General features: G+C 33.5%; 4 protein-coding genes across 4 annotated transcripts in view; 2 read left to right on the top strand and 2 right to left on the bottom strand.

Moving 5' to 3' along the window:
- The first annotated feature begins 19 nt into the window (after nucleotides 1–19).
- Nucleotides 20–4931, top strand: LOC134283444 (uncharacterized). Its single transcript, XM_062765887.1, has 2 exons — nucleotides 20–169; nucleotides 3040–4931. The coding sequence occupies exons 1-2, from the start codon at nucleotides 73–75 to the stop codon at nucleotides 3963–3965; spliced, it is 1023 nt and encodes a 340-aa protein (XP_062621871.1). The 5' UTR covers nucleotides 20–72; the 3' UTR covers nucleotides 3966–4931.
- Nucleotides 4932–6510: 1579 nt separating this feature from the next.
- Nucleotides 6511–7603, bottom strand: LOC134283434 (nucleoside diphosphate kinase 6-like). Its single transcript, XM_062765874.1, has 2 exons — nucleotides 7510–7603; nucleotides 6511–7384 (listed from the first exon to the last, which is right to left on the bottom strand). Exon 2 carries the CDS (start codon nucleotides 7357–7359, stop codon nucleotides 6718–6720), a length of 642 nt encoding a protein of 213 aa, XP_062621858.1. The 5' UTR covers nucleotides 7360–7384; nucleotides 7510–7603; the 3' UTR covers nucleotides 6511–6717.
- A 2709-nt stretch (nucleotides 7604–10312) lies between these two features.
- Nucleotides 10313–12093, bottom strand: LOC134283445 (uncharacterized). The gene is made up of 4 exons (XM_062765888.1): nucleotides 11968–12093; nucleotides 11392–11606; nucleotides 10671–10700; nucleotides 10313–10555 (listed from the first exon to the last, which is right to left on the bottom strand). The coding sequence occupies exons 1-4, from the start codon at nucleotides 12069–12071 to the stop codon at nucleotides 10464–10466; spliced, it is 441 nt and encodes a 146-aa protein (XP_062621872.1). The 5' UTR covers nucleotides 12072–12093; the 3' UTR covers nucleotides 10313–10463.
- Nucleotides 12094–12834: 741 nt separating this feature from the next.
- The window catches only part of LOC134283443 (uncharacterized), a 37864-nt gene continuing 36505 nt past the window's right edge, over nucleotides 12835–14193 (top strand). The window contains exon 1 of the mRNA XM_062765886.1: nucleotides 12835–13050. Within this exon, the coding sequence (XP_062621870.1) occupies nucleotides 12901–13050 (150 nt within the window). The 5' untranslated portion in view covers nucleotides 12835–12900. The remainder of the gene's footprint in view (nucleotides 13051–14193) is intronic.

Raw genomic sequence — 14193 nt, 5'->3', positions numbered from 1 at the left:
CAACAAGAGGTTTCAAATATAACGAAGATATTTAGTTCTACTCAGACTAAATCAGAGAACGGAACAGTTAACATGGCTTCAAGTATTCAGTATCAGAAAGGAGAGAGGCCGGAGCTGGCAAAACATGACAGTTCGGTCCTGGACCTGGCGTTTGCTATGGACTGCACAGGTAAATATTTGTGTAAATAATTCTATTTTCTTCCTGGTAAGTGGGTTATTCACAGTCCGTATCTTTTTTTAATGTAATATTTTTGTGAAAACAAGTTCGTCAAGAATAGGATGTTTGTTAAGAATTGTTGTAAAATGAATTCCAAGAAACAACGAATTGATTCAAGCTATAATGTCCAAATATAGAAATTAGAATATAATTGGCTCGGACTTTCTCTCTTCTATGACTCGATGACATTACACAGAGTTAAACAAATTGTAAAACAGGCCAATTTATGGATTTCTTTTATGTGTAAATTCTAGGAGAAATGGTCGATAGAAGAGGAACATGAACATAATGAAAATGTCGTGTTTTATCATATTGCTAGTAAAGCATAGGTCTAGTTTCATTTTTGACGTTCCTATGATACAAAAATTATACATTTGATATGCCTCATATAATCAAAGAATCGGGGCATATATTTTTGCATTGTCCGTTTGTCTGTCTAACTGTATGTCTATCTGTTTTCTATATAATTTTGTGCGCAAAAAACTTTAATCTTGTCCATAGCTTTTGAGCACAGGCGTCTGACGTTTCTAACCTTTCTTTTTTAAAAATAAAAAAACAGGATGTTTTTGTGGAACACTGATGCCCCCATTATTGCAACTTAGCGAAGGTTATATTTTCTCAGATGCAAATCAAATCTGATGGTACCCTTAAGGCCTTTTCTCAAGAAATATAATTAAAATATGAAAGCCTTAACAGAACTTTCAAAAGTTATGACCAAGTTTAAAGTTTCTTAAAGGTAGGCCAAACTCCAGGGTCAAGGTCAAGGTCTTGGCACGAGGATTACATTTATGAAGTATGAAAGCCCTAACCCTAATCTTTCAAAAGTTATGGGCAAGGTTAAAAAGAGGGTGTTGCAGAAACTCGCGATTATTCCCTATATATTGAGAAGGACATTTAAATACCCTCGTTATGTCTAAATATAGATACAGCTACGTAGAGGACTATGTTTACGGCGGGTATTTCCTGCTTGATACAGCAAAACACTTTCGTCATTTTGCACGAAAGAGGTTGGAACAACAAAAAGTACAATGGCTTAAGCAGCATTTTGAAAGATATACTAGTACTGTAGATATCGTGCGAAAATATTTTTCATGAAATAAAACTGCGTCCCATAATCACACTGTTAGTGCTACATCCAAGACATTTTATTGGTTTCAATTCAAATCTTGGCTACTAAGAGACCAAAATTGCAATAACTACAGTATTAAAAAAATAATAATTATTTAAACAATACAGTCACTTTATTTCCCTAGATGTAACTAAATAAAGCATTAGTTTTAAGTCATAGAATATTGATCAAGGAAAACAATTTAATCCTGCATTTCTAATATATAGTTAATTAGTTATACAATTACTTAATTGACCTCTTGACATTCTCTCTCCCACCTCTCTCTCTTTCAAAATATATATAATTTCATTGCCCATTACATGTGGAAAAAAATATGCAAAAATGATGCATATCAGGATTCGAACCCATTCTCTGGTAAAAGTATCGGTCGGAAGCCCACCAGCATATCCACTAGACCATTTCGGACACGTTGATTTGGTGGGTTATTTAAAGTACACATTTTGCATTTCGTTTGAAGAATAATTTTTATTAAATTTTTTGCGTTTTTCAAAAATGTGCCTCTTTGAAACAAAAATCGGAAATGGCAGTTTTGAGGAAAATTCCTGCCTCCTTGTGTATATATCAAAATTATTTTGTTTCAATGAGGCACCTTTTCAGAACAATGGGGAATCTCTATTTTAAAAAACGGAAAATCTTATATATTTTGCCGTAAGACTAATTTTCACTTCATTAAATGGCAAATTGGAAGTCAATACACACCTTCCAAATATTGTTTCTCGTTGTGCTTTATATGTTGTTGCATTTGAAAAAAATTAATATTTCTGCAGCATAAAAATTCTTCTTTTAATCTGCCACAGATTTAGGGAAAATAACAAAAGAACTGCAACACCCTCTTTCAGATCACCTGAGCTGTAAGCTCACGTGAGCTTTTCTGGTCACCCATTGTCCGCTGTCCGTCCGTCTGTCTCTAAACTTTTCACATTTTCAACTTCTTCTCAAGAATCCCTGGGCCAGTTTTAACCAAATTTGGTACAAAGCATCCTTTGGGGGAGGGGAGTTTAAATTGTTTAAATGAAGGGCCAATTAAGTTCCCTTACAAGGGGGAGATGATCAAGAAATGACAAAAATAGAGGGGGGTCTTTAAAAAATCTTCTCAAGAACCACTAGGCCAGAAAAGCTGAAACTGATGAGTGATGTGGAACCATCCTGGGATAGTGTAGATTTTAAATTGTTAAAATCTTGATCTAGGACTAGGGGCGGGTCACAATAGGGAATCCAAGTTTAACATTGAAATATATTGGGATAAAATTCTTCTCCAGAACCACTGGGTAAGAAAAGCTGAAACTTGTGTGGAAGCATTCTGGGATAGTATAGATTCTAATCATGACCCCCGGGCATAGGATGGAGCCACAATAGGGAATCCGAGTTTTACTTATGAATATATAGAAAAAAATACTCTCAAGAACCACTGGGATAGAAAAACTGAACGATATGTGAAAGTAGCCTGGGATAGTGTACATTCTAAATTGTTAAAATCATGAATAAATATTGCATATAGTTGAGTGTAACATTGAAAAATTTCACCCCAAGAAAACCATTGCCATCCTCGGCTGACTGCGCCAAGGTTGACAATGATTTTCTTAAAGGTGGACATTTTCAGTGTTACACTCAACTACTTGCAATACCGGTATTTAATTTATATAATCTAAAACAATTACTGGCAAAAATTCACTGGTTGCTTATTTTCTGACAGGTAGCATGTCCTCTTACATAAACAGTGCTAGAGACAACATTAGGACAATAGTGGAAGAGATCGTAGCAGGCGAGAAGAGCGATGTTCGTCTGGCCCTGGTGGAATACCGAGATCACCCTCCACAAGACTCCACATTCGTCACAAGAGTCCATGATTTCACCCCATCAGTGTCCACAATGAAGAAATGGCTGGACGCTTGCAGCGCTCAAGGCGGCGGTGATACTCCGGAAGCGGTGGCAGACGCTTTGCATGACGTACTCAAACTCAGTTGGCGGGAAAATGCCACAAAGATATGTGTACTTATATCTGATGCCCCGCCCCATGGTTTGAATCCAAGTGGGGACCACTTTCCAGAAGGATGCCCAGCAGGGCTGGATCCTATGGTAACAGTGAGGGAACTTGCAGAAAAAGGTGTTACTCTGTACTCAGTGGGTTGTGAGCCAGCTATTAATCAATATAGAGATTTCTTCATGGCGTTGGTCTACATTACAGGCGGTCAATACGTTCCTCTAGCGGGAAGCAAAATGCTTTCACAGGTTATCATTGGTGGTGCGAAAGAAGAGATGTCCCTCGAAAAGTGGATGGAAGAAGTGAATGAGGAGGTGAAGAGAGAAATGGAGGCTGGTAGAGAGATTAACGACGAAGAGATGTCTCGGGTGGTACACGCAAAACTGGCGTCAAAGGGAGCTGTTTCTCATAAATTAATGCAAAATAAAGCATCATTAAGACACGACAGCGAAAATGTTAGAAAATACTCAGAAATCACCAATATGGCAGACATACGCAAAAACTATACACTGGCTGCACATGCGCCGTCAATGGCTCGAAGCGAAGATGTATACGAATGTGAAGAAAGTGGACATTCCATGTCACAAGCGATGAGAATGGTAAAAAAATCGAAAGCCCGGATGATGAAAAAATTCTGAAGGAACATCGATCCCATTAAACTTTGTATACACATGTATCTTTGTTAGAAATTGAGCTGATATTATTTACACATGACGATTAAACTACAATAATTCATGTACATTGTATATATATATGCAAGTTGTAACCTTGGCTCCTGCACTTTATATTAATGTTGTATGCATTCATGTTTTTTTTAAATAAGTACATGCATTTATATTTTGTTTTGTAATGCACTTTTGCATTTATTTTTTATAAATAAATTTATTTTGAAATCTGTATTGATGTATATTCATGTGTTCGTGAAAGAATTTAATTGTACATTATGACGTATTGTCAATTAACAATGTTTATTTTCATTCTTATGTAGATCTATACGATATATCCCGGTGAGCTGAGATTTTTACCACAGAGTTACATCTTGTCTATATTTGGATAATTCACTTGAAAAAGACGTTAACAGTTATCTAACAACAAAGCTTAATAATAAACGTAATGTCATTTTTCATACTAATTGTTAAGTCATTATTTACACACAGATTTGACGACGAATTTTCCGTCATTTAAACTTATTTACCGATCATGACAAGCTTAAGGAGCACACGGCGAATATGACCTGTCGGCAGAGGATGCTCACTCCTCCATGGCACCTGATCCCACCTCTAATGTTTTGGAGGTCTGTGTTTGCTCCGTTCCTATTTTGTATTGTTTTATGGACTTTTGGGCTTGAAATACTGTTTGTTAATATCTCCAAATATATTTTATGCACGTGTATGTTAAAAAAAAGAAAAATATTTTACCTGTACCGAGAATCTTTTTTGTCCAAACAAAATGAAATCCTCACTTTTCATAACTTAAGAAACCAGTTGGCGTCGGGTCAGACATTACAATACTTGCATTCAGAGCATACTTGTATATTTCTTGCATTATCAAACAATATTATGTGATGTAAATTCTGTTTTGTCAATAAAACCAAGTTAATCTTGCTTTGTTAATAATTCTTTCCACTAGCACGACTAGGCCAAGAGGACCTCAACTTTCATAATGGTTATATGCTTTTAAATTGACAATCAGTATTTTATTTTCCTCTCAAGATATACGTAATTCTCGAGTCCCCAAACAGTATGATTTTATTGGCTCACCTGAGCCAAGTGAGCTTTTCTGACCGTTGTGTTTATATCGTTGTCATAATCTCTTCTTCGCATTTTTGACTTCTTCACAAGAATCAGACGGCCATTTTCAACAAAACTTGCAACAAAGCAGTTTTGGTTGAAGGAGAGGCTTCCAGTGTTTTATCCCACTAGATTTTAGCACAACGAGACAAAATTAAGGATAGAGGGCTGACGTCGGATTTCTATGTGTAAGGTTTCTATGACCACTGTTGATCAAAGTTTAAAGAACCATACCGGCCTCTCGCATGTTTCATTGTATTATTCACAAACTTGCATGAATGATGCATCTACCTATAGGTATGTACAGTACCAGATTTGCCTCAGATCTGACCTACATTTTCCGGATTATCTGCAGATCTGTAGCATTATGGTTTTATGTATTTGTCTTTGACCATAACACTACAGATCCCGCAAAGCTAAAAGGTGCAATTTACGGCGCAATATTTATTGCGCAGTTTTGAGGAGAATTTCTCCACTTTTCAGCATTGGTCAATCAACTATACCTTTCACTTCCTAATTCTAGACACATTCTAATCTTTATATTTTATCCATTTCCCAACCCTTTATAGTCGTCTCTACAAGTGATAAACTCGCTTGATTAAAATTATTTCTAAGATTGTTGAAAATTCACTTCAGGCGAGTGTATTGACTGTAGAGGCAACTATAAATGGTTGGGAGGTGGATAAAATATACATAATGGCTACAGAATGTGTCTAGAATTAGGGAGTGAAAGGTATAGTTGCTTGACCAATGCTAGATTTATTTTCTTGTGGAGAAATTCTTGCAAAATGTTACATTTTCATGCAGTAAAAGGTATTGCGCCGTCAAATTGCACCTTTTTGTATCACGGGAACTGTACACACGCGTTATGGTCAAAGACAAATAAATAAAACAATTACGCTACAGATCTGCAGCTATTTCCGGATAGTGACTAATTTAAAGTTTTTGGAGTAGATCATTATAAACTAAAGTAACTAACCACCCTATCTGGAATTAAATTGAATGGGTGACGCATGTAAGGATGGATTCTCATGAATGTTGTTATAAGCCTTATGGTAATTAAAATTGGATAATGAATCAATGGAAGCAAGATCTGACTGACATTTTCCAAAATAATGAACACATTAGTTTTTGGAGCAGGTCCATTCCGAAGTCCTTAAAAGTCATACATGGAAGATTCATCTAAAGATGAAACTGTCACTGCCAGACTCGCATTTGATTTTGAAGCTGTCTTAAATTTTCTAGATTTAAGTTAAAGTTTTCTTTAAATAAGCTTGTTTCCATGAGAAATTTATGATAATCAGGAGCATTTTAAGGTCCATGAACCCTTTGTGAAAAGTATTAAAGCTGACTCCTGTGATTTTTCTACATTTTATTTTTTAACAACGTTTTTTTAATTTAGAAAGTCTGACAGCCATACTGCTTGTAATTGTATGTATATATATGTACAAATGTAATATATAATAATAAATTGATTTACCTAATGCAAAACACTGTTACATATATTTTTTTCTTTACAAATGTGATAGGAATAACCTTAGACCAGCTACATGCATTTCAGTTATTTCAGTCAATGTAAAAGCCAAAATCATCCATAATATTAACATGCATCAGATTTATTTTCTTGGTTTTTGTTTAGAACATGGACCATGGATTCATTGCAGAATGTTACATTTTCATGGTGGTAGAAAGGTTCATTGTCCTCATACCATTTTCTGGCATCAAATTCTGGAAAAAAGAACTTGATTTCTTGCAATGCATTGTCTGTTGAATCTGAGCCATGACACACGTTTCTTGTGTCTGTCAGTCCAAACAATCCTCTGATTGAATGAGGGTCTGAATGAATAGTCCTGAACACTTTCGTGGGGCCCATAAGTTTTCTCCAGTGGGCAATAGCATTTTCTCGGGCCAAGATATGAGCCCATATGTGCCCACTTGACATGAAGTTCACCAAGCGGTTATGGAAAAATTTACCATGATGTTCCTTATAGAATTCTTCAGCATCAGCACGAGTCAAATGTAAATGTTTAGAGGCCACAAAGAAGAATCCATTTTCTTTGATAATTTCATGAATATCTTCAACAATGTGAGGACGGGAGGTTACATCAGGCTTGAGAATCGCTAGAGTTAACTCAAGCTTTGGTCCAGATCGCTTTGTAGTATAGCATCTTTGAACACATAGCACACTGGATCTGGGAGCACTGTATAATATTTTGGCTAAATATTTAAATACGCCTGTCATCCTTTTTTTATTTTTAGAAATGGGTCTGAAAAAGAGAGAACATTTACCATATCTGCTATCAAAACTAGAAAAAATAAAATACGGTAAATAAATTAACAAATTGCTTTTCTTTACATAGATAACATGCCAGAATTGGATATTTCAACATACCAATACAGATTAATCGCTGTGTTGATCAACTGATGGCATGCTGTAGTCTGTACTAAACACTGCTAAAAATAAAATATCTCTAAGTCTCTGTAGGTCTAACGATCTAGCTAACCCATCTATTCCAAAACCATACGGGTCATGATGATTTACCAAACATGTTTATCATGCATTTGAGACATCTGACCTTCAACTTTTGGAAACAGTATTGCCATTGTTTGCTTTGCTGCAAATGTTAACTATGGGGCTCTAAACATGTTAAAAAATGCCATTTTTCGAACTTTAAGACACGTTGCCATGGTAACTATAAAACATAGCAACCAATTTTTGCCTGATTTTAGTTAAGGGTATCAATGACTTTAGACATAGAGAGTTTAAAATTTCAATCCACAGCTCCTATATAAAATTTCATCATTACAGAGAATGGCTCTTCATATAGATTTCAATTTAAAATCATTGATTTCAATGATGCTTTGAAAAATGAATCCAATTTATATTAAATAATTATTTCAAAAGTTGCTGACGCAGTGAAACTTTTCTCTGAATACTGGCAGTATTTCAATAGTGGTTGAAACCTATGGTTACCATCTTGAAATGCACTCTCACCCACTATTAAATAATTATATCAGTAGTGCTCGTATTTCAATAGTGGTTGAACCCTATGGTTATTATATAGAAATGCACTCTCACCCACTATTGAAATAATTATTTCAATAGTGATTACTATTTATGTCTGTATTGAAATGCACTCTCACCCACTATTGAAATACTGTTTTCAATAGTGGTCGTATTTCAATAGTGGTGACAAATTATGTCTGTTATTCAAATACACTCTCAACCACTGTTGGTATAAATGTTTCAATAGTGGTCGTATTTCAATAGTCGTTACATACTATGTTTGCTATTGAAATGCACTCTTAACGACTAGTGATATAATTATTTCAAATGTGGTAGTATTTCAATAGTGGTTACTAACTATGTTTGCTATTGAAATGCACTCTCAACCACTATTGATATAATTATTTCAATAGTGGTCGTATTTCAATAGTGGTTACTAACTATGTTTGCTATTGAAATGCACTCTCAACCACTATTGATATAATTATTTCAATAGTGGTTGTTATTTCAATAGTGGTTGCAACAATACTCTCAACCACTATTGATAATATAAGTATTTCAATAGTGGTCGTATTTCAATAGTGGTTACTTTACTATGTTTGTTATTGAAATGCACTCTCAACCACTGTTGATATAATTATTTCAATAGTGGTCGTATTTCAATAGTGGTTACTAACTCTGTAAATGCTATTGAAATGCACTCTCAACAACTATTGATATAATTCTTTCAATAGTGGTCGTTATTTCAATAGTGGTTGCAACAATGCAAGATAAATTATAAAATATGATGCAACTTATTAATTATTTCCTTTTTTTCAAAATCTGATTTTAATATGGGTTAATTTACTACAATGCCAGTATCTAAAACATTCAATGACATGCAAGATGCATGTCATAACGAATTATATTTGTTTATACTGGTAATATTGAGCGCCTCCTATTTTGCTCTTTTTGATTCATCAAATATTTTTGGTTTCCCTGCCATTCTTTGTAGAAAATTGAAGGGTATCACGTATCCTGAACTCCTCCTATACCACTGAATAAAATGTAATACTAATTTGGTTTTTCCATAGATAGGCGTCGGAACCAGGGGGCTGGGGTGGGGGGGGGGCTTTCCCCCCCCCCCCCCACTTTTTTTGTTGCAAAATTAGACATATATAGGCATTGAAAATTGGGATTTACCTTTTTTTGTTGGTTTAGTCTCCCCCCTTCAATTAGCTCCCCTCCCCACTTTCGATTTGCTGAATGTCCATAGCAAAACATGGACACTGCTACAAATGTATATTCATATGGGAGGCGGGGTACATAAGTGAGCTCATTGCTCACAGTACCTATAGTTTTACTTTTTGATCTGACACTCATTTTTGGTCACCAAAAGCAAAACATGGACTTTGCCACTATACACATAAGAAGGGGGGTATCATTTAGTGAGCTCAGCACTCAAAGTACCTCTATACTAAAGTTTCAAGTTATTTTTGAGTACAGTTGTGCTTCCTTACCTCCAATATTGATAACTTGAATACCATGGATATGTCAGTGGTTTGCATGTGTTCCAACTTTTTTTTCTTCAACTGTCTTGAGTTTCTTCAAATCTCAAACATCTACAACTTTTGTTTCTCAGTATCATCCAGACTGGGAAAACATGGTTAGACTTTAGCTTTAGACACACCAATGAAGATGAAAGACAATATTAGCAACTTTGTTCTGCATCAGTTGACGGTAAAAATACTGTATCTCTCTTTGCAATGCTTAATGAATTATACAATAAAGCCATATGACTGACTCTTAACGTTCAAGTGAATTCTACAGTACTGTAACATTAAAATTCTAACACAAACAAACACACAGATAATGCCAATGCACAACCTTACAACCACAAGTTTAATACAAATACTGTATTCTGGGTTATTTTTGGACCATGTTATTTTCACCCCTTCACACTTGCAATCAATTCTAGCCCATTTGAAATTAGCCCAGTCAAAGTTCTGTTTTACAAAGTTAATCGTTTTTGAATTCGCCCCTTCTAAGATTCACCAAATTGTATCTAGGACAAAAGGGGCAAAATAAAACAGACACAAAAATTTCCCTGTATACAGTATTTAGCAAAAGAAAAAAAAAAGTCACATATTATAAAGGAAACAAAGGTATGAAATTTTTTAAAGCTTGGTTTCAAAAACAATACAAGATATAGCTTTCTATATTTTTATTTGTGTTAAATTGCTGCTATAAAAAACCAAACAGACAGCACAAAAATTTGTGAGTTCTATCGTCACTTTAATAATGTAATTTCTTATTACTAATCACAGTCTCTCCTCTAGAAAACAGAAAAGGAAAAGAGCTTATAGACGATATCTGGCACCCTCAAGCTTTTTAAGTTCTTCTTCCTTTTCTTTGACCATGTCCCAGGTTAATGGATGATGCCATTCTGCAGCTAAAAATAAATATACTACATTGTAGATATACCAAAATTTTTAAATTCTCTGATGGGTTGGTTGAGAAATTTTATGTTAAATAAAATTGAAACAGAGCTCTCTTCAAACACTTACTTTTTACAGGTAACTCAGAGACCTTCATTTCTGAAATGAAAAAAAAAAGTTAAAAGTTTCAAACACCTCATTTTCAAAATAACACTGCATATTTTTTTTTTACATGTACATTGCTACTGTTTAGAGCAGTGCATTTCTATACACTCATAAAAATTTACACACATATATATATTTGAAATGTGTAGATTTAATCCTTTGCTCTGATGTTTACTTTCTTTTTTTCATCTGCTACTATGAGTGCTCCCATGAACCAACTTTTGATTATCTGATTTTTCTGTTTTTCTCTCTCTAACAACTGTTTTATTTTCTGAGCCTGATTTTCTCATTTTATCAAGAATTCCCCTATTTATAATAAAGAAGTCCTTGTACCCTGCACACTGTAGAGTTTTATTTCACGGTACTTTAATGCAGTAAGATCAATTCTTTGATATAAATTTGAATAAACTGAAATCTATGCCATAATATTAATTCAAGAACTCTTTAAATGACATTAGTAAGAGATGAAGTAATTCAATACTTCATTTACATTTTTTTCCCTCATTTAAACAATTAAAAGCGATTTCTTTTTTAGTCCATAAAACATTTTTCCTAAGCAGAACAAAATAGATATATTAAATATTTACATCTTTATATGACCTAATTTTTTCAAAGTCTAGAGACTACAATCTTTCATGGTTTATAGTGGGTTCATAACTTCAGATTCTCTCCCATTAATACTTACTTTCTCTTAGTGATACTAAAGGTGCCCAACTGAAGAGCAGGAATACCCACACAAACCAATATGAAGCAAAGCGGAAAAAGAATGTGTTGTTGACACCAAAGACAAGGTCTTTGACAGGGGTTCTTCGTAACATGGATGACAGGGTTGGCATGCCCTTCACTGGAGTAAGCCTTTTAGGTCTCCATAAATAATAATCTGGTGTTTGTAATGTTTTTCTGAAATAAAAAAGGACCAACATTGAATTAGTTATCTACAAATGTTACAGAGAAATGATTCAAATGAAGAAAGATATATCTTGTGACTGGTTGTTCTACACTTTATCTAATTTAAAATATCAACTGCATGCACTATTAGGACAAAAAGAAATCTTTAACATTCTAAAGAAATTGTGATTAACCCATCTAAAAATCTTTTTTTTTAATCTTATGTTAAACTCAACACCCACATACTGACATAGGAAATGAAAGTAAAATGCAGCATTTGAAGCTGTTTCATATCAAACAAGAAATACCTTAAAACAATGTGAACAGAATTCAGCCAATGACTTTCTTATTTCTACAACACTACTACACTTACTTTAGGACCATAAATTGTCTGCCCTTGGCATCAGTGAAAATCTTGGGTTTTCCAGCAGCAGCCAGGACACCGCTTGCTTTTGTTGCTACCTGCTTTGTAGCCATGGCTGTTACTTTATTATGAACCCTAAATTATCAAGCATAATGTATTATCAATATATCCAAGAATTTTTATATCCATTTGAAACTGATCGAAATATGCTTAAAACAACTGTTTCTTTTGTCTGTTCATAAATTAGAGTTCAATGGTTGTATTTATGCTAAAAACTTAAACAGTATGAGTAAAGATAAAATCATAGACAGGTGCTGTATATATTTGTTTAGTTTTCAAAATAACATTGTTAGTTACTAAGAAGTCTAAGCAGGGTTTAACATAGTATGACAGAGGAAATTCTGCCTATAACAAAATATATCTTCTCCCTTTTCGACATGGCTTACTCTTACAGGTTGGAAATATATTGTGCTAATATCACTAAATTAAAAACAACATTGTTTGCGTCAAATACACACATCTAAAGCAAATTTAAACTATTCATAAGAAGTTTTCGGTGAAAATATTCTGCTTGACCTTACCTTTCTCCAGAAGGGGGTGTTGGAGTCTATGTAACTCGTTGCAAATATCATTCGAAAAAATATTTAATTAATTAAAGTAAAAAATAACCAATTTATATTTTCAATGAAAGCATTGTAAGGGACACTTAAAAATGTGATAAATATGCCAAAGAACATTTTTGACTTTTATTCGAATGAAAAAAAATTGATGTAGTATAACGACTTTTATTTGTATAACTTGATGAAGTTTGTGAAGTGAAAGTACAATTTTGATGAAGTAAAAAAAAAAACATGTTTATGTTATCTCCGTATTCCTCGTCGCGGGTTATATCAGACGGAGAAAAAAGATAATGGAGTAATTAAACATATCCATCTCCGAGGAATGGCCGAAATTTTTCATGGCTTTGAGTTGCTGCTGCTGAAGAAGTTCGACAACAACCCAGAACAATGGCGAGAGCTGAAGCAAAAATTGGCAAACAAGGACAACGACGACCAGGAGTCTTATACCTACATAGATCTACTCATGATGGGGGTAAGTATAATAGTTTTTAATTGTAATTAAGAAAATTTATTCACAACTTCTGTTTTTACCTCACCTTTATATTCTATTTGTTCATTATCTCAAATCTGTCATGTCCTAACATATCAAAATCTTAATCTTATAATTAGTTTAAGATGAACTAAAGATTTTGTGTTTTTAAACTTTTTATATTCAAGTTAAAACAACGAGTGAGAAACATAAATATTGTGATAAAGAACTTTTATAAACATATTTCCTGTCTAGACGTAATGTTTTCTCTGGCAGCAACTCTTAGTCTAAATGACTCATAACCAACACACCTCATTGTCAAAACATCAAATATTGGGGTAACAGTAGGGCTGGGACGATACAACTTTTTCTATATCGATACATATCATGATATTTGAGCCACGATACGATATGTATCACAATATGTTTAATTGCTTACAAAATCTTTTTTTGCATTGAAATAAACAAATTATTTCTTTGCAAATAAGAATATTTTATTAAAAATATTTGTTTATATGTTGTAAAACAAAAATATTTTACTAAAGTGGTAAAAATTATTATTTATTTCATGTATATATTTATATTTAACTTATTTATTTCATATATTAAACCCAAAATATTAAATAAACAAAGAAAAACAGAAGTAAGATTTTTTTGGGTGATATTTCGATATTTTTTCAAATGTATCGATATGTGTATCGTCCTCACATATATCACGATATATCGATATATCGTCCCAGCCCTAGGTAACAGTATTCATGATAACAATTTTTTTTTCAACATTCCCTTTGAATTTAGGGTACCAAAGATCTAGAGTAGAAACCAAAGTTTAATTGTAAATTATAAAAAATAATTTTTAGTTAAACGAAAAGAAAATAACATAAATTGCTTGAAATGGTTTATATCGTGATGTATAACGATATCAAGATGACATTGCACCACTAGTTATTATGTTTATAAATTATATATGTAATTTTCTACATATTTAAACCATACAGTGTGTCACAGATATATTTCATAACTTACTGAATAAATGTTTTTTTATAAAAAGAATTCATTACCAAAGTCTAGGGGGAAATGAAAAAAAGTGCATACAATAAATTTTCTAATATTTTTTTAAGGTCACATCTTTTTGTGCTACATGGT

The sequence above is a fragment of the Saccostrea cucullata genome, unplaced genomic scaffold, assembly GCF_032062105.1.
Source record: "Saccostrea cucullata isolate Sc308-1 unplaced genomic scaffold, CSIRO_AGI_Scuc_v1 ctg527, whole genome shotgun sequence".
Taxonomy (NCBI): domain Eukaryota; kingdom Metazoa; phylum Mollusca; class Bivalvia; order Ostreida; family Ostreidae; genus Saccostrea; species Saccostrea cuccullata.
Note: the sequence above shows the minus strand (reverse complement) of the source record. Positions and strands in the feature narration are given on the sequence as shown.